Below are 27322 nucleotides of genomic sequence, written 5' to 3'. Positions count from 1 at the left end.
TAAGACGAAGGAAGGACGGTGAACCTATATTATCCGGACATCCGCACCCGCGAGGCATGACTCAATCACGCTTCATAGTCGTTCGGTGACTTGTTTGGAAGGTGGTCACATACGAGAGGTGTCCGTTACCTCGTGTGTTACTAGTCTTCGTGACTAGATACGCATTGGTGGGCGAAATACTCAAGCTGCTCACGAAGTACAACAACCAGCCGTGTTCAGAAACATAAATGAGTCATCATTTTCGTCCCTATGGTAGATACACCAAAAAGACATTTCGTTGAAGTCGTTACAGTAAAGAAAATAAATCCCAATCAGAGTAATCCTAGTCACCTAATCCCAATCGGCTACCAGCTGAACGCATCGTCAACAAACACGACACCTCTCTTCGCCTTGGGACCAAGTTGTCCAATCGCAACGCGGATTTCGTCAGCCATGCCAGTCGGTCCACAGGCCACCACACCCAAATCACCCTCCACATCATCCTTCTGCAGCTCCTCCTTCAGGATGTCCACAATGGGCAGTCTTGAGCCGACACTAGTTTCAACCTCGACAGTCAAGGAGTTCAGAGTGTTAAGCTCGGGCTCGACAGCGCGGATGAGCCACTCGTTGCGTACACCCCATGCCAATCGGGCACGAACACCTCCGAAGGTCTTGATAATGGGTAGGACAGCGGTGATACCGACGCCACCAGCGATACAGAGGAGGGTAGAGCAGTGGGCGAGTTCGCCATGGGCAGAAGGGTTGGCGTGATACGAAGACTCGACGAAGACGGGAAGAGTGAGTCGTCCGTTGGATGCAAGAAGGCGGTTAACGAGCGTCTTGCTGAACCCATCCATGGGCCGAACGAGGAGGGTCACCCGGGGCCCTGCGTTGCCCGCCACCGACTCGTCGCTTGAAGACATCGTGGAACTGGGCTGGCTGCTCTTCTCTCCATTGCCCTGGGTGACGGTCTTGCGAGTGGTCGGGCCACCCTTGAAGCTCGACAGGACGGAGTAGGGGTGGTTCTCCCAGATACGCCAGCTGAGGGTAGGGAAGTAGAGGTAGACGTGGCCCTCGGCGACGATACCGTCGATGTCGACTTGGATGTACTCTGCGCTGGGGTCGACGGCAGTGACGACGGCCTTGCGGTATCCGTTGGAGACCATGCGCACAATTCGAACGAAACGATCGACGAGCCAGAGGAGAGCTCCGATATACACCCAGATCTCGTAGCCCCAATCGTACTTGTATAGGCGGTAGATGTGGATGAAAGTGCCGAGGAGGCCGAAGATGGCGAGGAATTGGTGTGTGACGAGGAAGAACTCGTAGGCCTTGCGACGAACAGGGAGGATTGAGAGAGGCCAGATGAACACAAAGGCGAAGGTGCCGATGACACCCCAAATCCAGTATGCTCGCTTGATCTGCTTGTCATAGCTGTCCCAAACCAGAATCAGCATGAAGAGGGAGTGAATCGACGTGTGGAAGATGCAGCAATAGGCGATCCAGCGATGGAGGAGCAGGAACGTGCTGTGGCTCCAGTTGGTGATCCAGAGAAGGACATTGTTCCTCGAGGAGAAGAGGAAGAGGGCGACAAAGTCCGCCATGGCGAGGACACCCGTTCGGTCTCCGATGATCTTCAATACGGCTTCGGTGTCGTCATCGACGTTGAAGTTTGGGTAGATGAAGGTCAATGGGAAGATGCCGAGGAAGATTTGGGTGGCGAGGAGGTAGACGAGGTAGAGCGTTTGGCCACGGGTGGGCATGATGCCGAGGTTTGCGACGATCGGAGTGCGGTGACGGTTGCCCATGAGTGGCATCTCGAGCACGTTGACCAGGCGGCTATACCATAGAGGTCGAGCGGGGAGGAAACGGAATAGAGAGAAGACGATCGGGATGCAGACACTGCTGACTGCGACAGCGATTCTGGAAAATGCAGTCAGTAAACTTGGAGTCAGTCGACGAAGGAGCTACCACTTACCCATTCCAACCGTGGTCTCTCTGGCTTCGCTCATGCCAGCCCAGGCCGTTGTACATGGCGATGTAAACGTCTTCGGGAATGAAGCTGGTGACATTCAGAGGTTGTCCGGCCCGGGTGAAAGGGACGTTCTCCTCGCCAATCTCTTCCACATCTTCATGGGCCAGTCGGAGGGCTTCCTCGTACGACATGACGGGGCCATCGATGGTCCAGTCGCCAGTGCCAAGGGTGGTGAGATGTCCCTCCCAGTACTCCTGGATGGAGGAGAGAAGGACGTCGTCACGAGCGCAACGGTCTTCCATGCAAAGCGCGAGGGTGCGAAGGAAGGCAGCGTCTCTGAGATAGCATTCCTTGGGGTTGATGAGGTGGTGGAGATGTCGTCGGTGATGGTGACCACCGTGGTGGCTGGATGGGGGAGGGGTCCAGGTATCGCCTGGGATCTTCGAGTCGCAGGTGAGGCGGTTGTTGACGATAATCCTTCGGCAAGCATGGGCACAAAGAGGCTTGTAGAGCCATTTGCCAGCACCTATCATTCCAACGCCATCGGCGACTGCGGGAGTGGCGAGCTGGGTGACTGTGAGAAAGAGGAGGAGGAAGGCTGAAAAAGCCCCCAGAAGTGGGGTGGAAAGGACCGCCATTGCTTCTGGACGATGTCTCGAGCGAGGAACCCACTCACGCGAGGAGCGAAGGAGGTAAGAGAGGGCGTGGGCCTGGTAGGAGTGTGCAAGGATCGTCCACTATTTATCCAGAAGGCAAACAGCCCGAAAAAATGTGCCTTGAATTTGGGAGGTACAGAACTGTAAAGAAGCACAGGTTGAAGGAAGCCAAGTATCTTGTCCCGTGGGACTAAAGCCGTCATCAGGTGTGTATGATCCATTGAATGACCGCCAGGAGGGTCCGATTATACAGAAGGCGGAAAGGTGTCGTCCCACGAGGGCAAACAGCAGGAGCGCTGCTAAGAATAACTCCGAAGATATTACTTATTTTCGAACAAGAGACCACGTAGAAAGTCCAAACTCCTCGAGCTGCGCCCGCTTTTTCCAGGATATTCAGCAGAAATTCTCCTTGTAAGACCTCCAATTCCCCCATCGATAGAGGTCAAGCTGCCAGTCACCAGAGCCATCATTGGTCCCTGAGTTAGAGTAAATCTGTCTTTATGAATTCTACCGTCCAATCAGCGGTTCTGGATATGAAGTCCAAATCACCCCATGACTGGCGAGGTGCTGGAACGAGGTGGAGACTCGCGCGATCGCAACGGCACACCGGAAGGATAGTGCCTGAGGCCTGGGAAGTCCCGCCAAAGAGAACCACCAAACGAAGCCCGTGAAGCTGAATTTGACGAGAGTTGCGCGAAGGCCAGCGACAAGGGAGCGAAAAGCTGACACCTAAGCGCAAGCCCGCGTTCTCACCGAGCAGAGGAGCACTAGGAGGAGAGCTGGCTGCGTCCCAGAGGCCAGGGAACCCGGAGAAATCATAGGCCAAGGTCTGCGTAAGACATGTGTGCGGTGATGGAAGGGGCTTGAGAAGACAGGATTGGCATGGCGCCATCGTGAAGAATGATGGTGACGAGGTCAGCTGGTACCCTAAGCACCGAAAGATACGATGACCAGGCTACTAGTCGGCCGAGAATCGTCGCCTCTGAAAATTGGGGGATGTCCTGTTGTGAGCGCAGTGTGCGGAGTGCCAAGTTTCGAACTCCGAGCGGTGAAGCCTCGAGTGACAGTGAGAGTGAGGGGGCTGGGGAGGCGCGAAGACAAGACGGGTTGGGCTGGTACAGAAGGCACTGGTAGTGGGTTTCGCTAGATGTCGCAGAAGAGTCTCTGCTGTAGCGACAGCGCCTGGAAGACGATCGTGGGTTGTTCTTGCGGTTCACCTGTCCGATCGGTGCATTAGCGCAGCTGTCTCTTCCTGGCAGTCAGTAAGATAGTGGATGTCTATGAGATGAAATGTGTCATTTTATAATATATTTTGTAGAGCCATAGGTAACGCACCGCTCAGCATGCTGAACGCCAGCCGCAACACCCCGCAGAATTGCCTCAACCGCATTCTGATCGTTGCAAACGCTAGTCATTGTGCCCACTCGGGGTCTTCTGCAACGTGCAGGGCCCCTGTATCGTCCTCAGCAAGTGTAAGGAGCGACAACAGACACTGTGGGTCAGGAAAATTGGGTCAAGAGAGAACAGAAAGAACCTGGGGAAAGAAATGGCTCACGAGTTTCTCCCCTGTCGTGTTTGGTATTGCTGTTTCGATAGAACATTGATGGCCGGACTGTGCCGGAACCTTGCCGGCCATGCTCAGTCATCCTACTTGACCCAACGCTTTCACCTGGTCCTGCCAAGGGAAGAATGAGTACCGAGTGCTACCGTTTGGGTCCTGTAGGGTCAGCAGGTCTTGAGAAGTAACGGCGCCGCTGCCCTGGGTCGGAAAGGGTGCAAACTCGGGCCCATTTCTCAAACTCGCTCCAAGCTGACGAGGGTCTGGTGTCCCTGTATTCTACCTTGAAGGGATGGGGTATGCGTCTCTCACAAGTAACCTATTGCTACCACAGTGCTGATACGGAACGTTTGCTTCACTTACCTACATTGCTCCATACACGCGCACTTATTTACTTTTATCCCACACTTGTTTCTATCGCAATGCTAATGGAGAGAGTGTAAGATGCCGGCCCCTGGTGATCTATGGCATGCTTTAGCGGCCAATAACCGGTGTGTATCGAGTGTGTAGTTCCTAGAACGCTACACCTGCGGGAGCCCAAACGCGACTCTTTCTGGCAGATTTATGCACCTACCGCGCGGAAAGCCAGACGCGCCTCGGAGTTGGCATGCAAGGCCGTTCGCTCAGGAAGTGCATCGGGCAATTACCACGACCCGCCTCCCAGGTATGCCAATACGGGTCAGGGAGCGACGGCCACGGCTGTTATGCAGCTTTCCTGGTACCTATATCCATGGTACTGGCGGTCGCTGGTGACCGATAGTAGGAATGTTGAATCGGGATGGTCCTCAACTTGAAGACTTGGTGAGGAAGTTACATCCTGAATGTTGTTGCGAAGACGCGGTCTCGTTGGTGAGAAGCATGGATTTAATGCCACCCATGGTGCAAGGGAAGACGTTTCCTGTCATGAGACTCCGAAGGTTCCTTACAACAATTCCCCCTCGGACGGTAGTGTTCCCTCCCGAGAGTCGGCAGTCCCAGGTTGTCGAGGATAGAAGTAGAGAAGCATTCTCGGGGCCTTTCAATCATGGGTGGGGTTGAGATACTGTCATTTGACATGTTTACCGTCAGCGAAAGTGTTATCTGTGAGAAAGACGCTGTCGACTCTGACAAATCACCAAAGGAGGTTGAAGAGTGATCACTTGAAACAATATCCGTTGACTCGGATTAGCATTCCGCCTAATATCGTCCCACATCCATAGCATTTGCCGATAGCAAGCCGCTACTCTCGCCCACACGTACGAATCGCCTCTCCATCCTTGGTGGGAAACGGAAGTTCAAGGCTTCGATGGCTTCGATCGAGTCGGGCATGTATCGATTTCGGCCACTCCTGATATCGGATGCTCTGTGATGTTGCAATGCGGTGGTATAGCATTAATCTCGAACAGGCGCTTCCGACCTTTACGACGGGATGGCAAGTTAGTGCCGTTGCAGACCATTGAGGATAGTGAAGTGCTTACACCAACCACTACTCGAGTTTCTCCAATTCCTCCAACCGGGATAACACCACGTCCTTACTTGTCTCTTCGATCTCGCCGGCAAGGAAGATCTCATCCAGAATGGCATAGACCTGGTCAGAGCTCAGCACACTTTGCCCAGACACGTGAGAGGGCGAGACCCACCTTGTAGAAGTTGAAAACTAGGTCCAGCTCGCAGACATTGTCGAAGAAGTTGTCTGTAAGAGGTGGCATCAGAATTACGAGCGGTCCGACAGGTTATGGGGCCACGCACCTAGAATTTCGACAAAGAGGTGAATGGCCTCCAGGTACGCGAGTTCATTGTCATTTGCATCAACACAGACGCAGAAAAAGAGGCCAGCATAACGTCTGTATACGATCTTGTAGTTCCTGAACTGTTTACGGGCATTGCATGAGACCTGCAACCGTCACGAAGCGGAGACTACGTACCTCCACAAAGTTCGACTGGTATTTCTGATCTCTAGGGGCCACAAGCCTATGCACCTCGCCCCTCAACCGCACCTGAACGATGGTTGGGACAGCAAACCGTCAGCAATAGGGTCCCCTGGACACCAATTCACCCGCCCCTGACCTTCTCATCGTCGTCATACGGGACATACCACTTAGATAGCCGTGTCTTGCCCTGTCTGTTCTGTACAATAGTCACTATACGTTACAATATCGTCCCAAACTTCAGGAACTCACCTGCACAAGGATGAATCTAATCATCGTGGTGTCAGACTTGGCGAATGACGCCGGCGACCGGTTTCATTGTCCTTGATTATTAAACACCTCGAATGCTAACAAGGCAAAACAAAGGCCCGATGTGAAGGGCCTCGTCTCGTAATGAACTCGACTTGGCTTTATTCCAGAACACCATACCCAGGTGAGCGATACATTATGCGAGCCCCGTTCGACAGAGACTGGAGCTTACACCGAATTCAGACTTGGAATTGACATAGGGTGACAATTCTTTTCGATTCCAAGCTCGTCTCCAGTCTTCGTTTCGATCTCAACGGGCTAATACCCGTGGGCGCTGGAGCGCTGAAGCGGAACCCCCGCTAGCACCGTAGTAACCAGGTACGAGGTGCCCCAGTGGGTTCTCTCCAACAATGGCTTCGCCTCACTAATATTAATATTACTGTATGACTTTGATTCCACATCTTCCAGAGGATGGAAGCCTGAAGGAGTGGGTACATATGTGTATTTCCTTCCAAGATCTCATCATCGCATCCCGACGCCGCATCAAGTTCATAAAAGCCCCCGCTATGACCTCTGTAGTCCCACTCCTTCACGAAACCTTGACGAAACCTCTCCTTTGGCTTAAACTCCCAGCGTCCCCAATTGCTGTGTATAGTATGTACTCGACCTCGGACTTACTTCATAACGGTGATGCCGCTCGAGTGTCGTTTTGCTGGGTTACCGCGTCGTCAAGTTTTCCGGAAGATCGTACCTCTAATAGATCGGTTGCCTTCGGCGCCTCCCACCCCAAGCTCTTTGCCACGCGACGAAAGCACGGTTTCCACGTGGATTAGGCGTCTTCGAGGTTCTCGGAAGGGGGATGCGCGTAATCGTGACTCCCGACCTGAGTATTGAGGACGAGGAAACTCGACTGTGCCCGACCTAAATGGTCAACGGGCTCTGTGGTGGCTTGGGAAGGTGAAGTAAAGCTAGTGATCATCGCGGAGATGGGCCCCTGGCTCCGAAATGGCACCGCTCGGGTTTCCACGATATACGCACATAAATATCCTGTCGGGAGCGAGGCCCTACTGACCTTTTGGAGCCTTTGCTTTGCTGGTACTGGTGCGCTTACTTCCGTCATTGTTGCTCATTTCGTTTTTGACAGCGTTTCTTTACCCAGGATCATCCCCTCCGAGACGCTGATTCGCGTCATTCAAGTCTCTCTCAGCCAGCCCGCCGTTTAGCTTGCTGACTGAAACAGGCTGTTGAACGACAGCGTACTTGGCGCCCAACGACGTCTCTCCTGGCGGGAGCTGGTGAGCAGTCAATTTCTGGGCGTCGTCATAAATTATGGCTGACGGCGGGCCATCTTTCGCCAGGTTATGTTTTGGTTGGATGGATCTAACCCTAGAGGCATACAGTAATATCGTCGGGCACGTCGGAAGGCGCTCTGATATTACAGCCCTCTGCAGGGTCTCCAAAGCGTTCCGACGCGCTGCGGAGCTGGCACTATACAAGTCCATCTTCCTAGAAAACACGTATCAAATCCGCGACCTCTGCGTGACGCTGGCCAACTCACCTCGACTTGCATCCTTGGTGGAGTCCCTTACGCTGTCACCAGTTGAGGACGAGGAGCACGGCCATAGTTATGAGGATGGAGACGAAGATTCCAGCCTCCACGAACTGCCGGACGAATATTGGCTGTGGATATCCAAGGCATTGGCCAATACGACTAGGCTTCTCGACCTCGAGATCCATTCGCAAATTGGGCCAACTTCGGCTTGCTCCTGGATATACCCCAAACCGCCCGTCTTCCAACTACGGTCACTCCACTGTGACTTCGATTGGGACGATGATCTCGTAACCTTTCTCAATTCTCAACACGACCTCGAGGACCTGTATATTTTAGACTTCAAACCCCTCATTCCTTCAACCGCGACGAACGATGACACGAGCTCCAGTACGACCTCATCTAAATCCATGACCATCCACGACACCGCGATGCCAAGCCTGACAACTTTGGAATGCACCTTTTCTGAAGCAGCCGACGCCATTGTACCCCATCGACCTATTTCTCGCCTCAAGACTTGCTTTTCCAAGACAGAGCCGTCAGCCAAGCAGGCAGAGCTGACGCGTCTCATCACCACCCTGGCGCAGTCGACCCGATCTCTGCGATCCCTGGACATTGCCGATTCTTCATATAACGAGCCCTTTACGATGAGCCTTCTCAAGACCATCGTCGGGAACCCGGTCACGAGCACCAGCCTCCGTTATCTTGGGACACTTGTGCTTCCCGTTAGTGGCCAAGAGGTGAATTAATTTCCATCGGACTCTAAAGTTATGGTTTCAGTTTGACTGATAGACTATCCCTTATGGTATCAGCGGCTTCAGTTCTACGGGTTGCTGATGCGGTTACCCGTTCTGCAGTGCATCGAAATAGAAGTCTCGGAATGGGACCCCGTTCCCTCCACTCCTGCTGCATTCCGAGCTTTGGCGAGTGAGCTGCGGATCTACTGCCCGTCTGCAACAGTGGTTGTGTTCGTCCACGACTTTGAGAGGACGGTCGTCACCATGTCGGGTGGACTGCGGACGGTCGATGACGATCCCTACACCGAACACCTGTGGCGAGAATTTTAACTCGGCGCTTCATCTATTTTCCCCTCACTTCCAACTTTCCATGTTCTTTCGCATCGTGATGGGTTTACGCTTCGCTTTGCATCGGATTCTCAAGTTATTGTATCTTTATGCGTTATCTCTCTTTTTTTCGCTTCTCCGAGCACTCCTTTCTCTACTTCAATACCCGCATTTGAACACCACTGTAGCCTTTCGAGTTTCACCCCTGCTTTGTATCGATGTCGCTTATCTTTGCTGTATTTTACTGCTTTCGATGTTTACTTACTTTACCTCTAATTTACACGGTTTCGATTGGTCGAATGGAATCAAGGTTCAAGTTCCTCGGTGTCTTTGACCTATAATTGTTCGCTGTAGAGTCACCGTCCCAAACTCTCCCAAACTGGCAACTCGTTTGATCACGCAAACCACGGGTCATGAGAGTTAAATGAACATCCCGTCCATCGAATAGTAGTTCCTCGACATCTGTTAGATGCTCTCGCCCCTTCGCTGGATTAAAATTCCCATGTTTCGTACGACTGTCCGAACCCGTTCCCATGTCTTCACCCCATCGTCATCGGGACCCCAGTTTACTGGAGGTGGCGCTGCTTTGTTTCGAGGGTTTCGAATGGTCAAAGTCATGCGACATTTCATATCGAGTAACTTGAAGTAGTCTGAATAAAAGCTACTGGAGTTATCCGACGTTTACCTCCAAGTAGACCATTCCGGTAGAAGTAAAAGTGTTGTGAGAGAGTGCGACATGGCCGCAATCGCGATTTACAGCCATTATTCCCTCCCCATTTAATTTTCTCCGTCTACTTATTTGGCAGACCTGTCACCTGCCAATGATTCCGAGGCGTGAAGGGCAACGTATGCATAGCATAATAAACGCAGTGTGACGTTCGGGGGAGTGTTGGCAAACTATGTAGCTGCCGGATTCGTCGCAGGCAGGCACGGGGATGGCGCTCTCCATTTCATGGTCGGGGTAGATGTACTGCCGATTAGCTAGGGGAATATTCTGCTATTTCTATGCTTCCTTCCTTGAACATATTGGTCTTGTTGACGGCCACTTCACGACACGAACCGAGATGAAAAGGGTACAGGGCACAATTACGACATTTCGAGGTCTGTGAACAAATTGAAGGGGAGAATAATGCGCACACTTATCGCCCTCATTGGAGCCTTCAAGACTTCATGGGTAGAGTCCCACCTCTCCCGCGATGGCTTGGGTTGGATCATCTTGTGGCGGCCATCAAGGGATGCAAATGATAAGCGCCCGAGGTGTGGTTGTTTGTTTGTTCCAGAAGTCGTTGGCTTGCGCTCTGGCCCGGGACAGCGACGCAGCTCGTCATCTCATGGTGTTCTTCCATCCGGGGACCGGTGACCAGCGACATCCACCGACTCACTGTCTGCCCACTGGGAAACAATTTTCATATCAATGATACACCAGGTCCATCTACATTGTGACTCGGTCGTATATCGAACTGGATGCGAATGTGGACCCTTGGGGGTCTTGCTCAGGAGGGTATCTTCCTAACTTCGCCAATCAACCAAGAGATTCTACAGGGGCCCATGCCTTGTTCTGTCTGACATGTGGGAAAGGCTGGTGGGCTAGGGGGTACTCCCGTGACATGCGCAACGACGTCCTCGACATCATTAGATGCTGCGGCACACGGCTATCTGCGGTGAGTTCTCGTTCACTTGCCATATTAGAGGATGCTTCTTGACGTCGAGATTGATCCAATAAACTTGGCTGATCTAGTCCAATGGTCTCACCTGACTGCACTATTCCTGTCTCTGAAGCTTCTGTTGTCCCCACATGTGAAGTGGCACCCTTCTTTAACAATCCACTTCTGACGTATCTTCGCAGGAGCTGTCTGAAGCTACTTACTGGGTTCTCTTTTAAAGCGGAGAGGCATGCTATTCCCCCACCAGACGAGTTCACATCTGCGGCATCATGTTCACGGCGTCGTCCATCTTTCTTCAAGCATTGTGTGACTCTGGAATTACTCATGCATTCGTGAACTGGGGATCGGACCACCCCGCGCTGCTTGCGGACTTGGAACGGCAGAGGTCAACGGCAACAGCTGGAAACGAGACGAAGCCCACCATTGTTACCTGCCCTAATGAGATGGTGGCGCTGAGCGCTGCCCAAGGGTATGCCCAGGTAACCGGAAAGCCTGCTCTCGTTATCGTCCATGTGGATGTTGGTACCCAGGTTGGTCGCTACCGTTATATATGGAAATCCTCGTCTAAACCATCTATCCGAAGGCACTGGCTGGCGCAGTCCACAATGTGGACAGATGTCGAGCGCCAGTCATTATTTATGCCGGGGCCTCGCCATTCAGCACGGAGGGTGAGCATAAGGGAACGAGAAATGAGTGGATCATGTGGCTTCAAGGTGAGTTGTTGGAATCAATGGACGATGGTGAAATCTAACTAGTTGCTAGATGTACCGGACCAACCCAGCATTGTCCGACAATATATGAGATATACTGCTCAGCTGAATAGTGCCTTGAGTATACCAGGGACGATCCGGAGATCGATCCAAATGTTCGTATCGTCGCAAGCCAGTCCACCACTGCACCGTGCTCATTTGCCCCTATTAGAGCAACAAGCGAACCGAAAGGGCCAGTATACCTCTGGGCGCGAAGGGAGGTGATGGAACAAGAAGTAGACCCTCTCCTGGTCAGAGAAATCACAGCCACAAATGCGGCTCAGAGTTGGCCCCCTGTAGAGCCAACTGCACTATCATCCACCGGTACGCAGTGGGCTGTACTCTTCTGCTACCGGCCACTTACCTGCATCCCTGTCAGCTGCTTCACGAATCGCGACGGCACTCCTGACAGCGCAACACCCTCTCATCATCACTTCTCACATTGGTCGAAACCCTCATGCTGTCAGCCCGCTTTTGGCGCTTTCGACCCTACTGGCCATACCCATCCTTCCCGTTTGTCCATCAGTCGTTTGTGTGCCCCATTCCCATCCATTTGGGCTGGCCTCAACGTATCTCAATTCATCTCCGAGCTCCAATGTCCCGTCCTCTTTGGATGAATCACCAGCTCCCGAGTCCCCGCACGCTTCTCGAGATCTCAATCACCTGGCCATGGCAGACGTCATCCTGGTGGTCGATTCGGACCTGACTTGGATACCGGGCAATGACCAACGCCCCGCTCCAGGGTCGCGTATCTTTTTCTTGGATGGTGGAGACCCTTTGAAGACGACTGTGCAGATGGGGTGGTGGAGGGGCGAGGCGGAGATGATCTGTAAAGCCGACGCAGAGGTGGCGTTGGGTCAGATCGTGGATGTCGTCAGGGAGGTGGATCAAAGTGGTCTCGTTGCGGAAGGAGAGGATGTGAAACGGCGAGCTCGCTGGCTGAAACGTGCCTGGCAGCTTCGTGTCCAGGACATGGACGCCGTCGAACTCGACTTTGCTAGCGCCGGGTCGATCCTTCCTGAAGAAACCCCAACTGATGGAACACCTGAGCCCTCATTTGGTGAAACCCTGAAATCTCCTCCCATTTACACCGTCCCGAACATCCTGCGAGCGCTGCGGGAGGGAATACGGGAGCTTACACCCAGTCGTGGAGAAAGAGTTCTCGTTCTCAATGAAACCATCACCAATTTCCAGTTCATTTGGGAGCACATGCGACCGGAGGTTCCGGGGAGTTTATTGACATCCGGAGGGTCCTCTTTGGGATGGGCTCTTGGAGCTGCTGTGGGAGCTTCCCTCGGTGGATCTCCCAAGCAGCCCCAAGCAGCCACTGCATCTGGCGTGACAGACGAAGGAATCACGAAACATGACCTCATTGTCGCAATCGTCGGCGATGGTTGCTATATGTTTGGAGTACCGAGCTCAGCATATTGGATGGCGATGAGGTATCAGACGGTAAGAGTTACAGTGGACAGGCGCATCTCTTTTCGACAGACCGCTGACTAGCCATCTAGCCCTTCCTTACCATCATCCTAAATAACGGAGGTTGGAAGGTAATCGTACCGCGTTTCTGACCTTATCAGGGCTAAATATTCCATGCTGTCTAGGCGCCAAAGCTTTCTATGTTGTCGGTCCATCCCATAGGCCACAATAACGAGCAACTTTCCAGCGTTTCCGGTGATACACTCACCACTGGGTTCGGTCCCATCTGCCCCGATTACTCTCAGATTGCCGTGGCAGCCTCTGCTGGCTGGGCATGGGGTGCTCGTGTAGGTGGAAGGACCGACGCAAACGGAGTTTTCAACGGGAACCCGGTAGCATCCATACTCAAACCGTCGGAGGAAGATGTCAGTCCAACACCTCAAGACGGTGGAAAGGCCTTGCTCGAAGACACGATCAGAAAAGGAATCGAGGTCGTGGTCAAGGAAAAGCGCTGCGCTGTAATTGACTGCTTTCTGGATGGTATCTGAATTAAAGGGATGGTACTCTGTAGGATATTGATTCTAGTGAGATGTAATTCCATAGCAATGCGTGATAATCCGTCTTCCTATTCTTTCTTTTTCCCCGCATCTTCCTCTCCTTCCCCACCCGTACCCAGAATCTGCACCAACGTCTGAGCAGAGTCATCTCTCTCCTTCGCAATGATGGAGGAAACGGTGCGACTCCGAGTCTGATCTCCAGACATTAATTCCGGAGGAATCGGTGGTCGAGTCTCGAGTTCAACGCCCTGCTCTTGCCGCTTCTTCACCTCTTCATCCTCCAGCGACGTCCTTTCCTTCGCATCTTGGGTCTTCCTCCAACTCAACCCTCCTTCATGACCAAACCAGGTGTATCGCTTGCAGTGAGGCCCGCGGATGAGCAATAGGAATATTTGTAAACCCATCCAACCAAGGTTCAGATACGCAGCAGATCTCCAGCCGTAGGTGACGAATAGGTGTGTTCCAACTGATGTTCCCATAACTTGTCCGACGAAGATCTGCGAGACCGTTAAAGACTGGACCGTTCTACTGCATGTTGGCACGTACCCCAAGAATCAAAACCGCATTCAATCTGGACCGAGCAGAAGCCGATATCCTTATAATTTATTTAGCGCAAGCCATGACCCTGTTTCGACAAGGTACTCACGAAAATGCGGCGGTGGTCAAGGATACTTGTAACATCTGGCGGAAGACATCGAGGCCAAAAGCAGTCACAATCACGGCGCCGACATTGATACCTCCTGCACCAGTCTGGATGCCTTGGAACAAGAGCGACATGAACACGCTAAACAGCGATGCGTACCAGGGCACGAGTCTGTCGATAACGTAGCCCACAACAGGTCCAAACGCGACTCCGGCCATGCCGATGAGACCAAAAAGGCCAATGACTAGACTGATTAGGAAATCGAAGAAGCACGTCAATCGCGACTCCCAGATGATAGGCGACAGGGACAGGGACTCACGTCGAGTAGTTGTAAGGAGGTCCACCAAGCAAAAAGGTGAGCGTGACCCAAAAGTTGGTGAAGCAGGCGCTGGAAGCCATGTTGACGAGGGTGGCTTGGATGAGGATGGGTTCCGTGACGGCAAACTTTCCCATAGTTCCGAGGATTTCGAAGTAAGTCAGGTCCTTGTTCTTGGACGGGTAATCCGGCAACATGAGGTAGCATCCGAGGAGCACGGCTGATTGCACGCTTATGGCAAAGTAATAGACCACTCTCCAGGAGGCAAACTCGGCGATGATACCAGCAAGCACTCGGGCCATCAAGATACCGAACAGGAGCCCAGATAAGACTACAGAGATAGCTGACGCTCGGCGCTCTGGCGGAGCGAGATCTGCGGCCAGTGGGAGGAGGACCTGCGGTGTGACAGAGACGATGCCGACGAGGAAATTAAGGGCTTGAAAGACGTGGAAACTATTTGTAACGGCCAATCCTATCGTTAGTGATGTAGAGAGCGTGACAATCGTCAGCATGAGTTGTCGTCGTCGGACAAGGTCTCCCAGCGGGGCGATGAGGAGTAGGCCGCAGGCGTATCTGACGTAGGTTCAGCTGAGATTTAGACTAGCAGCAGATTAAACGGACCCGGCTTGAACCAAGGTGGGGATTCTTTGAGAAGCATTAGCGAGTAGTCAAGAAGGAGGGCGAGTTCACCGACCGAGAAACCTCTCCATACGTCACCCGGAAGGAGTGAGAGAATTGGACTAGATGAAGATTGAGTTGCTGGCTGATACTCCGGAGCGATGGTGACCCATACTCAACAGTGGCTGGCAATAATACAGATTCGAGACAACTGAAAACAGAGAGCATGAGCGGCTGAACATGTAGCAACGAAACATAGACCTACCGAACGTGCTCGCAAACCCAAACGCGATATTCAAACCAAGGCCAAACTTGAACGGGATATCGGGATTGTAACGGAGCCTTCGTGGTATAGGGATTATGCCAAAATCTCTAGATAAAGGTTGGGGCTTTTCGGTTTGAGTGTCTTCGTCAACATCTTCGGTGGCTGGGGCCGTCGCGGTCGAAATTGTCGTTCTAGATTCCATCCTTCAACCAGCATGGGACAAAGTCGAAGTCGGAAGAGGGTAACTTGACGCCTGGGGAAGGCTGAAGAAGTAGCGCAAACGAGAAAGGAGAAGTGCTAGGCCGATACAAATTTTACGGCGTCCTGGATGTGCTCAAGATTACGAGCTCCGGGTACTGTTCCGGTCGTTTAGACCGCGATGGAACCATCGAAGAGGGAGGCGAATACGTTCCAAGTTGAAGCTTGAAGGATCGTGGGAGGAACATGGTGCTGTAGTGATTGCAGTCTTTCTGTGCTTACTAGGCGAGGCGTTGGTCAGGGTTGTGTGACGACCTTCGCGAAACATCAATCGAGGGCCCCAGGAGAGGTTCCCACGGATGCCCCTGACGATCCTTTCATCTGACGCCTGAACGCGTCCACGCTCTGACCAGCATCAAATTTCTCTCGCCTGCGCGTAGACCTCCTTTATTGATACAATGACCACAGGACAAAGCTCTCACACCGCCAAGAGGAAAAGGACGGAGGATGATAATCAAGGCGACAGAACGGGTGCCACTGCTAGTCGCCCTCAAGTTACCCGTTGCGAAGATTTGTGGTTCCAGGATGGGAACGTCGTCCTGCAGGTACGTCCAAGGATCAATCTCTCGGGACATGGAACTCGACTCTGACTTGGTACCGAGGCAGAAAACGTTCAATTTCGTGTGCATCGAGGCGTTATTTCTCGGCACTCCTCGGTAATGAGTGACGTGTTTTCGGTTCCACAGCCTGCAGACAGCGGCGAAGCCCAGGTGGACGGGTGCCCGGTGATGGTCATGCAAGACCTCTCCATGGATTGGGAAGAGCTCTTGCGATATATCTATGATGGGGCTGCGTGCGTTCTCCTCTAACATCCATTGCGATTTCGCTGACCCCGCTTGACTTGCAGCACTAGAAAAGGAGAGCCGCCCTCGTTTCGACTCGTGGCAGCCATGCTTCGCTTGGGACACAAATACGAGTTTGAGTCTTTCAAGCAGCAGGGGCTAGACCAATTTTCACGCCTGTTCCCTGCCTCCCCTACTCAGTTCGTGGAGGCGACTGAACATCAAGCACGCTGGCTAGCCAGTTCGACTGACTCTTCGATATGCGATGCAATAAACCTTGCGCTTGACTTGAAGCTCCAACGAACACTTCCCGCGCTCCTTTTCGTCGCCACCACAGAGCGTTACTACCCGGTAAGTACATGAGCTCCACAAGCAATTTGTCACCCCTACATCTCTGATATCCTGTGCAGAAAATAGTGAAAGATGGTTCCGTCAGCCAGAGCAACAAGATCACTAAGCTCCCAAACGAGGTCGCCCTGACTTTAATGTCCGCGCGGGAGCGCGCCTACGAAGGGGTGATGAACCATATTTACCTTCATTTGCTAGGTATTGGCACAGACACCCTACCTGCAAGAAGTTGTCTCCAACGGAGGACGTGTCCGGCCACAGTGTCCTCTCTTCGCCACTTTGTCATCAAACCTCCGTTCAAGATGAGCTGCTCCTTTGCGTATGATTTAAAGAAAGTTTGCAGCGATGGTTTCTGTTCGGACTGTATTCGCGTCGGTTTCTCCAAAGTAGAGGAGGGTCGTCAGAAGGTGTGGGAAGAGCTTCCCGCATATTTCGACTTGCCTCCCTGGGATAATCTAAAGAATTTCGACTTCTCTTATTTTACTCATTAATCAATCATTCCCGCAGTATATTGAATAGTACATTGAAGCGAGAATGTCGAGGTAGTAATGCAAACAGCTTTAAATCATATGGAGCCGGTGCGGACACCGAAGTTAGGCGCCCGAGGCGTGCCTGCGCACTGGTTCACATACATATTATGTAATCTGACGAACCAGCCCAACCCATCCATATGACGAATAAACCAGCCGCGATTGCGTGCTCGAGTGCTGGTCTGAGTTCGGGTCGGGCGACGAGCAGCATCTTTACCTGCTACATCTACCTCGAATGTTTCAAGACAGCGACAGCGAAGAAAGTATGACGGTGGAAACTTAATTTCTTCAGCTTCTCATCGACAACGATGAAGACCAACCAGAAATATCCTCTAGCCTTCCGGGCGATCCATTACTCTCTTGGTGAAGTGCGTGGATCTCCTTGGTTTCCTCAACACTGATTCTGCGAAATTGATGCTAACCAATCGACGCCCTATTAGCTTCCTGTTCGACCGCTGCAAGCTCGCGCCCTTCAGTTGTTGGCTGATGAAGGCATTCGGAATACTTGGCTTGGCATTGTGGACCGGTGTCCATAACGGGAATGGCCTCGACTGGGGAAGCACCAGGGAATAAGCGGCATCGTGACCTCCTGCATAAGCCAACACAACCGGGCGACGGCTCTCCAAAAAAGCGGAAAAATTCTGAGGGGTACGCATCAATTTCCATTCAAAAGACCTATCACGAAGCTAACCCACATTGTCTACGTTGATAAGGCACAAGCATGGCGCATCGAAACAGCTCACGAGAACGGAGTTCTCAGTCGGAAGCCACTGGGCCTAGCGGAGACGACGTTAGCCATTCAAGTCTACCCGTACGAGTGGAGCAATGCCCAAGAACACCCAGGCCGAGACCGAAGCATCTACACCGGATACTACGAAGACCATCATCACGGAGGGGCGGGGATAAACGAAGAGACCAAGAGAATTCATCCAGCGACAGTCCGTCCAGTTCTGACGTCTCACCGACAAGGAGACGGGAGTCGCCATGGAAGAGGTGGAAAAGGTCACGATATGCCCCAGTCATGGTTCTCAAGAACACTGCCAGCACCGCGAGGGACCATCTAGCCTCCGAGCGAACATATCTGGCTTATGTTCGGACAAGTCTAGGGCTTGCTGTTATGGGTGTCGGTGCGTCCCTTTGTCTCCTTGGCTGACGTCGAAACCTGATATCATTCATACCAGCTCTCGTCCAACTCTTCGTAATCACTGAAATAACCAATCCGTCGTTCTCCCAACACCCACCCGCCAATACTTTGAAGCTGCAACGGTTCTCTCGGCCACTCGGATCCTTGACCATTGCATTCTCGTTTCTCGTCCTCGTTCAGGGTAAGTTCGACGTGTCGCTCTTTCTTCGAATCTGACTGACGTCATTCTGAACAGGCGCTTGGAGGTACTTCAAGATCCAGTTTGCGCTCTTCGACGACAACTTTCCTATAGCTCGCCTCTCGGTGGCGGTTCAATGCTTCATTTTCGGAGCAATCATAATAACTCTGTTTGGTACACTTCTGTCGGGGAATTAGACCCAATATGATTATGAACACAGCTACTACTGGGGGAAGTGAAGTAGGCGACTGGAACGGGTATCTGGAAGGTAAGACACTAGCGTCTTCCCAGATACCTCGTCATAATACAGGTGCGCATAATCAACATCTCCTTCGTCTTGGTCCTGTGACTCCCACTCCCACTCCTCGACTTCAGAATCTGTGTCCTGGGATTCGTCCGTGTCATCGTCACCGTCATCAGAGTCAATACTCGAGGGCTGAACGACTTTGAAGTTATGGAGGTCCTCTGGCCACTGCAGGCGAACGTACAGTGTTTCCGCACGGCGATGTACGACCGTGTCGTATGAGCAAGCCCAGCGGCCACGGTTCTCTGGCTCGCGTCTGAAGGTCTTTGCGAATACATGCTTCAGGAGACAGGTGTCATCCTTGCGGGGAAATACTAGACCGAGGATCTCTCTACCTGTCGACACTGTGATCCGTGTCGACTCGTCAAAGTAATAGGGGCGAGAAGTCCATGGGATGTGAAATGACGCGGCCAGGCTGAAGAGCTTGAAGACTCGTGACACCGGCTCTGTGGGGGAGGTCAGGAACAAGTTGTATGTCTGGTGCGGCTCGATGTGGTTCCAAGCGTGCAGGCCTACTTCGCAATCGACGAGGGTGGTCAACTTCTGGTCAGGGAGAAGACTGATGTACTGCAGGGTGTGGTCAGTTCTTCGAGTTGATGCAGCAGAGTCCTGGAAATAACGTGCGTACAGTGCAGATATGGAGTTCGAGGGTGATGTACCGCACCACGGGGTCCGATCTTCCGTTCATCTCCTTCCAATCCAATATGGAGACGAAATGGGAAATCCCCTCCCGGAGGATGGCGTAGGCAACGGTTGAGGCGTACAACGAGCACGTGTAAACCCAGGCGCGATTGGTGGTATCCTCGAGGGGCAACCAGATTGATGAGAGTCGACTGGCTTCCAGATGTGGCGGAGCACTCGAATTATCACTTTCCCGGCGAACCTTGACCTCCCACACTTCTAATGTCCACTGTTGCTCGTTCCTTGCGGGACCAGATCTGGAGTCGGGGACTTGCACGATCGCCAAATTGCAAGAAAAGGTCTCTGTCGGTAAATATTCTATCCCGAGCCTCACGTAGTCCTTGGGTTCAGGGAATGCGATCAGGGTTTTCTGGGTGCACTTTTCGTCGTCGGACTCTTCATGTACACGATGGTACCGTCCTGCCTTGCGGTGATCAGCCACATCCCTCCAGGCATGAATTGCATCTGGTCCAAGTCAAGGTTGGTTTGAAAGCGGCGTTGAGGAAGTCGACCATCTGGTTGGGCCATTGGGATACCCTGCGTGTTGAAGTTCCGAGTGATTTTGTACCATGAGGAGAACTGGGTCTCTAATTCCGACTGGGAACACTTCGACAAGGGTTTTTCGAGATACAAGGACCTTGGTCGACGTCTCATATACTCCCTGACGAGCCGCACCCAAATCAATCGAGTTTGAGAGACTTCATGGAGCCATCGCGATACCTGCATCAGGGCAATGTAACCCATCACCAGCAGTAGTAGATGATGGAGGGTGAATACGTACCTTTCGAAGGTTAATTAGATCGTGTAGGTCAAGATTATCGATAATATTGCACCATATCTCCGAGCTCAGGGACTACAACGCGATTGAGTTCCTCACGCTTGGCGAATCAGACTTGAATGAGTGCCTCACCTGTGGTAGATCGTGCACCATCCCTCGACAGCGAGGCGGCTGCGAGCCCCGCCACTCTGGTGGTCAGTGGTCTGGGCAGAAATCTCTGAGGAGTGGCTATTGATTGGGTGGCTTGAAATAGCATTGTTTATTCGCATTGTCTATCATATGTATATTCTCCTAGGTCTAGTCGAGTGATGGGAGGGTGTAGAAGCCACTCCAAGTTGAGCATTGTAGGAGTCAGAAAGAAGCCAAGCATTGCATCCAGAGCTTCCTCAAGGGTTCTAAATGAGGTCGAATGTACAACAACATGTAAGGACTCGGAGACAGAATAGGTCCGTCGTTTCGATTGGTATAGCAAGGTGACTGAACCTTACTTCACCTTCGTATTTCCATAGTGGTTGCAAGCCACGGACGTAGTGCTATAGACCAGGGAGACTGCGATACGGGTGATGGGTCAATGTAATCATCATTGACCCCGAAATATGAGTAGATGTGCTCTCACGGCGATGGATTCGTTTCAGACGGATACTCACTGTATACCTACAGCCCCAGAGTATGTGTGCATTCACCGGGCCCGCCTGGGGTCCAATCCGCGCACTCAATCCCTTGCTCGGTTTGCATAGATCGGCGCGCCCCTATTTGGCATCCGCACAGCATTTTGACATGAGCCAAACTTATGACGTACGTTACCGTATGCATTCCTTTGTCGGTGGTTACAATCATCTGCCAGGCTTCACCCGTGGATAACTCGTTCCTGAAGGCGATCCATTAAATAAATACCAGAAAGTCTTCATCCCATCTTTCCCCAGCTTCCATCCGACCCGACACTTCTACCCATGGCCGCAGCTTCAGAAAACCCCCCACCTTTCGCCCCACACGTCGTTGAGCTCGAGTCCATCGAAGATGGCAAGATCACCAACGTTGCAGTGTACTCTGGACGCGCTGAAGTTACACGCCTCTTCCGCTTCGCCGTGAAAGAGGGCCAGAACCAGATTCATATCTCAGGTCTTCCCAATGTCATGGACCAGGATTCGCTACGGTGAGTCGGTTCCGAGCTCGGCGTTCCGACCCAGTCACCTCACCTTTTGCATCAGGGTCGAAGGTCGAGGGGCAGGAACCATTCAGGAAGTCTCAGTCGCGTACATCGAATCTACAACCAAGCCGACGACGTCTCCTAAGCTGAAGGAGCTGCTGCGAGAGAAGGAGATTCTCGAACAGGATTCCTACCGCGCAACACAAACCCTCAAGGCCTTGGAAGCGTATATCAAGACCCTCGTATCCAGCTCCACACCTTCGTCCAAGCTCAAAGAGGTCCTTGCCGATTACAATGCCAATACCAAGGAGGTCCAAATCGAGGCAATGTCCATCAACGACAAGATCGAAGCCGTGGAGGAAGCGCTGAAGGGCGAGAGAGCGAAGCTGGAAGGCAAGAAGCGGGACGCGAAGCTGAATATGAAGGCTTCAGTCGGTATTTTCGTTGAGAAGGCCGGGGACGTGGAGATTGCTTTGGTATACGGTGCGTGCTCTGCCTCTTCGCTCGAATTCAATCCTAACGCCTGGATAGCTGTCATGGACGCAAGCTGGCAAGCCAAATACGACATCCGGGTTGATACTCAGACTAAGGAGAAGACGGTTGCCCTCGTTTACAAAGGCTCTATCACGCAGAACACGGGAGAGGATTGGTCCGATGTTACGCTGGTCCTCGAGACGGCTACACCGACATTTGACAAGAGTGTTCCTCAGCTCTGGCCATGGACCATCTCTGTCGACAGAGGACTCCCGCCTCCCCAACCCGTCATGCTCAAGTCATCATCCTTTGCCAGGACCCTCGCCTTTTCACCTCCTCCCCCTGGCGCCATGGCCATGGCCGCTGCGCCGCTTCCAGAGATGGACGTTCGCAGAGCAGAGGTATCTTCGAACAGCGGAAGCGTTTCTGCTACCTTCACTGTCCCTGGCAAGATGACCATCCCCAGCGACAATGCCTCTCACAGTGTTACAATCACCCAACTCAACTTGGAAGCGAAGATGACTTGGGTATCCGTGCCCAAGAAGGATACCAAGGTTCATTTGAGTGTGCGTATTTCTGCAGGCGAATGCTTGGAACAAAATGACGAATCTCCTTTTTATTCAGGCCAAAATCAAGAACTCATCTGAGTTCCTCTTGTTGGACGGGCCTGCCAGTGTCTACGTCGATGGAAGCTTCATTTCGCGCTCGTTCGTTCCCTCCGTCAGCCCTGACGAAAGCTTCGACTGTCCTCTTGGGTATGTTCTCTCTTTCTCAGGTTTTCGATGATAGCTTACAATCGTCCCTAAGTCTCGACCCCGCCATCAAGGTTACCTACCACCCTCAGACCAAGAAGGTCTCCAAGTCCGGTCTCATCAACAAGTCCGATGTCTACCTCTTCACTCAGCGAATCACGGTCCACAACACCAAGAACATCGACGTCGAAACCGTCAAGGTCATCGACCAAATCCACGTCTCGGAAGACGCTACTATCGCCGTCAAACTCATCAGCCCTGCCCTACAGCTCCCTTCCGTCGAGAATGGCAGTGTTAAGAGTGGTAAGGGTAACAGGGCTAGTATTACGGAAAGTGGTTCTGGCACAGTTCGGATCCCTGCCCCTGTCAAGGTCGCTTCGGGCGTTACCGCCAAATGGGACGACGGTGGTGAAGACGAGGAGTCTGTTGACGCAGCCTCACTGGGCAAGGACGGCAAGTTGAACTTCATTTGCTCGCTACCACCACAGGGCAAGACGAACTTGACGCTACAATGGGAGGTGTCTGCGCCTGTCAAGACCAAGATTTCCGGACTCTAGAATCTCATCGATCTCGCCGATATTCAGCTCGATTTCAAACATTTACGCAAGTTTCATATTACTACTGCTTTGTCTACATATCTAATACCCAAATCGCATTTGCTTTACGACGAGAATACTGATACAGGTTTGATAGCCTAGGCAACCCAGCAAATTTAGCAAGGAGGATGGGCGATGACTGTAGAAGATGTCTTGAACAACTCGACTTCCTTCTTGCGACGGTTGGTCAACCCGTCGACGACCTTACCGCCAGCCTTGTTCCATCTCGGCAGCTCTTCGCCCGCGACGGTGTTAGGGCTATCACCCTTGTTCAGTCTCGAAATGAGGGTCGAGTCCTTGGCAGCCCCGCATCCGACGTTGAACGACCATGAGACCAAAGCTCCGTATTGGTTGTCGTTCAGCTTGATGGTGTCGTTGATGTAGTCGCTGATGCACTTCTCAAAGCCCTTGACGTCCTTTGCGAGTAGCTCCTCACCCTGAGCCTTGGTCATGGGGAACTTGTATCCGAGCTCGGAGCAGTCGTTCTTGGAGCACTTGTGGCCGTAACCGACGGTTGGGTATCCGGCGACGTCTTTGTAGGGCGAAGCGGCCCAGCCCTCGAACTCTTTGAGGAGGTCGAGCGTCTTCTTGTTGATGGCCTTGGGTGTGCAGTTTCCTCCACCGCCGCTTGCGGGCAAGCAGCACTTGAAGTTGGAGGGTCCGGGGCATAGTCCTATGTGGAGTAAGTCTGTCAGAACGGATCGTCAGACATCGAGGGGAGAGCGCAAGGGTACCTGTAGCGGTGTTCCCAGTAGAGCAGGTGCTCTCGAAACGGCAGGTCCCGCCGCTGCCGCACTTCTTGGTGCAGCATCGAACATTGGAGGGATCGTTCGGGCAATAGCCGGCGGTGGAGGTGCCACCGCCGTTGCTGCAGGTCGTGGTGCTGAGGCAGACACCGGGTGTCCCGTTCACAGAGCAGGCATCGTTAATGGCGCCCATGACTGAGGTGGTCAGGGCGAGAGCGATGAGTGTGGAGAGGAGAGTGGGCTTCATTGTCGCAGGAGGAGGTTTCGATGAACTGAGGAGACCAACTGAGTGTTCAATCCCTTTTATACCTTTTTGACATAGCTCTGAGGGCCTCGTCCCGGAGACGAGTGAGCAAAGCCAGCTTCGTGGAATGGTCCCTGGCGGTAATCATATGGACTTTGAGCGCGTTCCATGCGAGGCGCGCGCTAAAATTCCTCAGTAATGAGCATTCCGGCCGGACCAGGGGTTGCATTTCGTTCCTGTTTCTCTTCCAGACAACTCCAGCCCGCACTGTAGTAGGCGCTTCAAGGCGGCCTGACATGGCAGGTAACGCTATCAACTGTTTCAAACTGACATAAAGTGACTGATTCCGGTGAAGATCATTGGCGCATCTATCTCGGAGGCTCCAACAATGGTCCTTGGAACGTATGGCGAGTGGAGATCTTGCGGCCTGAGAGATGAAGAGATTTTTATCATTTCTTTGCTGCGTGGATGGCCCAGCTTGGCCCAGGTAGCGACCAGGACTACGGCATGAGCATGAGAGCGCCAATACAGTAATGGGCGCTTCAAGTTAATGGCCAGAGGCCACTTGGCTCGCGGTTGAGAAACATGGCAAAGTGAGCGTTAACGTTTGTATACTGAGCCGGCCTTCGATCCCACCGGTCAATCAAACTTTAGGGAAACATGCTCAAGGCCGCAGGGGCAAACTTTCATGATAGAACATCAGACATAATGAACAACGCACATGGCCCCTGTCACTGAGGGGCAGGGTACACTATCCATGATCCAATACGGATTCTGTTTCGAAGTCTGATTTTAAAAACATAGACACTGTGGTGACCTGCAACGATCTACACAATGTAAAGGCTGATCGGTATATCTCCGAGAAAACAGTTATTGACCCCGGTCAACTTCAAGCTGTGAATTCGGGTAACGGAGTTACTAAAAGAGGACGTCGCTTGAACGTGCCAGTAAAGCTACGCGAACAAGAAAAGCTGAGGCGGAAGGAAACTGGCAAATAACACTGAGGAGAAAGACTACCAGTTATTGTGACTACTGGTGCAATCGGAATATCTGTAGAACAGGTCCGAAGTAGCAGCGGTATGTGATCATCATACCTTAGGCCTTAGGTATTAGAGCGGGAGCCTGGGAGGCCACGTCCGCACTGTGGTAGTTTCGCGATTTGAGACCGACAATCGTTGATTTGATGGGCCTAGCCCATACTAGGAAAGGGATTTGGCACGGGCCTATGATCATAGAAAGAGAGAGCGTCTGAGGACGAAAAGGCACGCGGGATTGGATGTAAAGACCTACTCTGCCATCACCAAAAGGTACCTAACCATTCAATACAATGAAATATCGAGTGATCCTTCTTGTCACCCGGGATAATCAGACTACTGATCCAATGGACGGCCCTTCAATGGACGACGTTTTACTGAGTGAAATATACTGAAATGAAGCCGACTTGTTTAGAAGGTTCTAAAAGGTTCGCCCCGCGGACCGCCAAGCGAACTAGCGACGTAAAAGCCGGCCAGCCTGGCGGGTCATGACGTCACACCGAGCGAAGCTTGCTGCTCTGAAGCGAGGACTTTGACGGAAAGGAACAAAAATTCTCTGCTTTCATTAAAATGTTACAAAAAGGATCGCATCGAGGTAAGAGGATCCTCATACATCCCCAAACATACCAATGAAGAGCGAAGTTCAGCCATCATTTCGGCACCTTTTACCGAAGCCACCACTCCTTCGAAGGAAACACCTCTCCTTGAAAGGATGCCCGACATCACTTTATCTTAGGTACCTTTTGGTGATGGCCATGATTGCGTCCGAGCCCCCTGCCACCTCGCCATCTGGTGAGTCATCTTCATCTTCTTCTTTCTCAACCCTGGAACTTTTCAGTTCGTCCCAAGGAGGATAGCCAAACAGAGTCGGCAACTCCTTCCACAAAGCCTTCTGACCAGACTCGAATTGACGCTGAGCAGCTTTGTAGCAACTGTCGCACAGGCCTTTTCCAAAACTGTCCCTCCATGGACACAACGCATTCTCGATAGCGGGAACTGGGAGCCAATACTTCTTCAGCAGCCGCTCGAGTGCAAGTTTGCATTGCTTGTATTTCTGGCACTTCGAGGTTCCTGCTGGGACGGAGTGCGGATTGGACCACAGCCAAGCGAAGTTGTTCCTGGCCATGGAATGGTAGATTTTCTCCCTTCCTTTGACCAGAATCTCGAGGATGTCATTGTCGAAACGAGTCGGTTCACCGATAGCCGGTGTTATCGGTCCAAAGAGAAAGTTCTAATCAAAGTCAAAGGGATGGAGTTAGGTGCAGGGTAAGCGCATCCTTGTAGTTGCAAGGCAAATGTGCACTTACTTCAGAGTCTCTATGAGTTAGAGTGAGATAGAAGATAGCCGGGAGGCATCGTTCGAGCCCAAATTCGACAGCCGTCTTGACGATGTCGTGAATGGTCCACTGCTCGTTGAGGACAAAATAGTCTGACTCGAATTCGCTGGTAGTGCCAAGGTCGCAGAACGAGTCGTAGTCGGATGGAAAAGTTCGCTCGTAGAGATTGACGGCCTCCTTGTGCAGGTAATGGAACCCGTATTTGTCGCCCAGGACTAGCATTGCATGAACGAGCGCAAATGGGTATGTTGTGTTGGGGTTGAGATCCCTAAATCGAAGAGGTTTTGTTTTTGAACGCCGCTTTTCAGATGTAGATATGGCGTACCTGCGCGTGTTGTAGATAGTCCTGAGGCATTTCGTCCACTGTACAGTGTAGTCCAGTTCGTCATCGGAGACGTTTAGAATGGGGCATCCGCCTTCTCCTGTGTTTTCTGGGGTAGGAAAAGGTTGGGGCTTGGAGAATAATTCTTCAAAATAGTACGACTGCTCTGAGAGGACGCTTTTGTGCACTTTGAACAGGGTCTTTTCCACTTGCAGGATAATGTTGCCGTCGTCGTACCACACGTCCGAGCGTTTGGTCGACATTTCCATATCGATATCACAGGTTTCAACTTCCTCCTTGAGCTCGGAGTCTTCCTTCGTATCTTCTACCTGTGAAATTCGGGGGACTTGGGTGTCCATCTTTTGGACTTGAATCGCGTCGCGTTCCAGTGTGTGGGGCGCAAGAAAAGATGGGAATCCGGATTGATCGGTTGCTTTATTTGGTCCAAGCGCCCCTGTCTTTGGTCACCGGTCACCTGAAAGACGTTGGAAAGATCGGA

At 52.3% G+C, this 27322-nt stretch overlaps 12 protein-coding genes across 12 annotated transcripts; 5 read left to right on the top strand and 7 right to left on the bottom strand.

The window, feature by feature from the left end:
• Positions 1 to 344: 344 nt before the first annotated feature.
• Positions 345 to 2592, bottom strand: CC1G_03087 (metalloreductase; the record flags this gene model as incomplete). The annotated part of the gene is made up of 2 exons (XM_001840806.1): positions 345 to 1902; positions 1958 to 2592. 2 exons carry the CDS (start codon positions 2590 to 2592, stop codon positions 345 to 347), a joined length of 2193 nt encoding a protein of 730 aa, XP_001840858.1.
• A 411-nt stretch (positions 2593 to 3003) lies between these two features.
• Positions 3004 to 4000, bottom strand: CC1G_03086 (hypothetical protein; the record flags this gene model as incomplete). Its single annotated transcript, XM_001840805.2, has 4 exons — positions 3004 to 3102; positions 3218 to 3439; positions 3537 to 3862; positions 3946 to 4000. 4 exons carry the CDS (start codon positions 3998 to 4000, stop codon positions 3004 to 3006), a joined length of 702 nt encoding a protein of 233 aa, XP_001840857.2.
• A 1276-nt stretch (positions 4001 to 5276) lies between these two features.
• Positions 5277 to 6351, bottom strand: CC1G_03085 (clathrin coat assembly protein ap17; the record flags this gene model as incomplete). Its single annotated transcript, XM_001840804.2, has 7 exons — positions 5277 to 5564; positions 5626 to 5735; positions 5788 to 5840; positions 5897 to 6017; positions 6073 to 6144; positions 6215 to 6274; positions 6328 to 6351. The coding sequence occupies 6 exons, from the start codon at positions 6349 to 6351 to the stop codon at positions 5634 to 5636; spliced, it is 432 nt and encodes a 143-aa protein (XP_001840856.1). The 3' UTR covers positions 5277 to 5564; positions 5626 to 5633.
• A 1302-nt stretch (positions 6352 to 7653) lies between these two features.
• CC1G_03084 (hypothetical protein) lies at positions 7654 to 8940 on the top strand (the record flags this gene model as incomplete). Its single annotated transcript, XM_001840803.2, has 2 exons — positions 7654 to 8613; positions 8686 to 8940. The coding sequence occupies 2 exons, from the start codon at positions 7654 to 7656 to the stop codon at positions 8938 to 8940; spliced, it is 1215 nt and encodes a 404-aa protein (XP_001840855.2).
• A 1930-nt stretch (positions 8941 to 10870) lies between these two features.
• CC1G_03083 (acetolactate synthase catalytic subunit) lies at positions 10871 to 13393 on the top strand (the record flags this gene model as incomplete). Its single annotated transcript, XM_001840802.2, has 7 exons — positions 10871 to 11131; positions 11185 to 11314; positions 11364 to 11466; positions 11523 to 11674; positions 11730 to 12802; positions 12862 to 12900; positions 12955 to 13393. 7 exons carry the CDS (start codon positions 10871 to 10873, stop codon positions 13315 to 13317), a joined length of 2121 nt encoding a protein of 706 aa, XP_001840854.1. The 3' UTR covers positions 13318 to 13393.
• A 1-nt stretch (position 13394) lies between these two features.
• Positions 13395 to 16055, bottom strand: CC1G_03082 (membrane protein; the record flags this gene model as incomplete). The annotated part of the gene is made up of 9 exons (XM_001840801.2): positions 13395 to 13823; positions 13873 to 13897; positions 13973 to 14218; positions 14289 to 14858; positions 14980 to 15088; positions 15169 to 15359; positions 15487 to 15618; positions 15649 to 15731; positions 15777 to 16055. 9 exons carry the CDS (start codon positions 16053 to 16055, stop codon positions 13395 to 13397), a joined length of 2064 nt encoding a protein of 687 aa, XP_001840853.2.
• A 261-nt stretch (positions 16056 to 16316) lies between these two features.
• CC1G_03081 (hypothetical protein) lies at positions 16317 to 17047 on the top strand (the record flags this gene model as incomplete). The annotated part of the gene is made up of 2 exons (XM_001840800.2): positions 16317 to 16559; positions 16619 to 17047. The coding sequence occupies 2 exons, from the start codon at positions 16317 to 16319 to the stop codon at positions 17045 to 17047; spliced, it is 672 nt and encodes a 223-aa protein (XP_001840852.2).
• Positions 17048 to 18107: 1060 nt separating this feature from the next.
• On the top strand, positions 18108 to 18605 carry CC1G_03079 (hypothetical protein; the record flags this gene model as incomplete). Its single annotated transcript, XM_001840798.1, has 3 exons — positions 18108 to 18213; positions 18268 to 18411; positions 18466 to 18605. 3 exons carry the CDS (start codon positions 18108 to 18110, stop codon positions 18603 to 18605), a joined length of 390 nt encoding a protein of 129 aa, XP_001840850.1.
• Positions 18606 to 18631: 26 nt separating this feature from the next.
• Positions 18632 to 19921, bottom strand: CC1G_03078 (hypothetical protein; the record flags this gene model as incomplete). Its single annotated transcript, XM_001840797.2, has 3 exons — positions 18632 to 19279; positions 19341 to 19733; positions 19802 to 19921. The coding sequence occupies 3 exons, from the start codon at positions 19919 to 19921 to the stop codon at positions 18632 to 18634; spliced, it is 1161 nt and encodes a 386-aa protein (XP_001840849.2).
• A 1072-nt stretch (positions 19922 to 20993) lies between these two features.
• CC1G_03077 (mucoidy inhibitor A) lies at positions 20994 to 23101 on the top strand (the record flags this gene model as incomplete). The annotated part of the gene is made up of 5 exons (XM_001840796.2): positions 20994 to 21324; positions 21380 to 21801; positions 21850 to 22358; positions 22417 to 22547; positions 22600 to 23101. Exons 1-5 carry the CDS (start codon positions 21122 to 21124, stop codon positions 23099 to 23101), a joined length of 1767 nt encoding a protein of 588 aa, XP_001840848.1. The 5' UTR covers positions 20994 to 21121.
• Positions 23102 to 23256: 155 nt separating this feature from the next.
• On the bottom strand, positions 23257 to 24133 carry CC1G_03076 (lysozyme; the record flags this gene model as incomplete). The annotated part of the gene is made up of 2 exons (XM_001840795.1): positions 23257 to 23813; positions 23875 to 24133. The coding sequence occupies 2 exons, from the start codon at positions 24131 to 24133 to the stop codon at positions 23257 to 23259; spliced, it is 816 nt and encodes a 271-aa protein (XP_001840847.1).
• A 1758-nt stretch (positions 24134 to 25891) lies between these two features.
• CC1G_03075 (hypothetical protein) lies at positions 25892 to 27182 on the bottom strand (the record flags this gene model as incomplete). Its single annotated transcript, XM_001840794.1, has 3 exons — positions 25892 to 26395; positions 26472 to 26769; positions 26827 to 27182. 3 exons carry the CDS (start codon positions 27180 to 27182, stop codon positions 25892 to 25894), a joined length of 1158 nt encoding a protein of 385 aa, XP_001840846.1.
• Positions 27183 to 27322: the final 140 nt, after the last annotated feature.

The sequence above is a fragment of the Coprinopsis cinerea genome (genome assembly GCF_000182895.1).
Source record: "Coprinopsis cinerea okayama7#130 chromosome 8 map unlocalized cont3.8, whole genome shotgun sequence".
Classification (NCBI taxonomy): Eukaryota; Fungi; Basidiomycota; class Agaricomycetes; order Agaricales; family Psathyrellaceae; genus Coprinopsis; species Coprinopsis cinerea.
The sequence above is the reverse complement of the archived record's forward strand: the minus strand, read 5'-3'. Positions and strand labels throughout refer to the sequence as shown.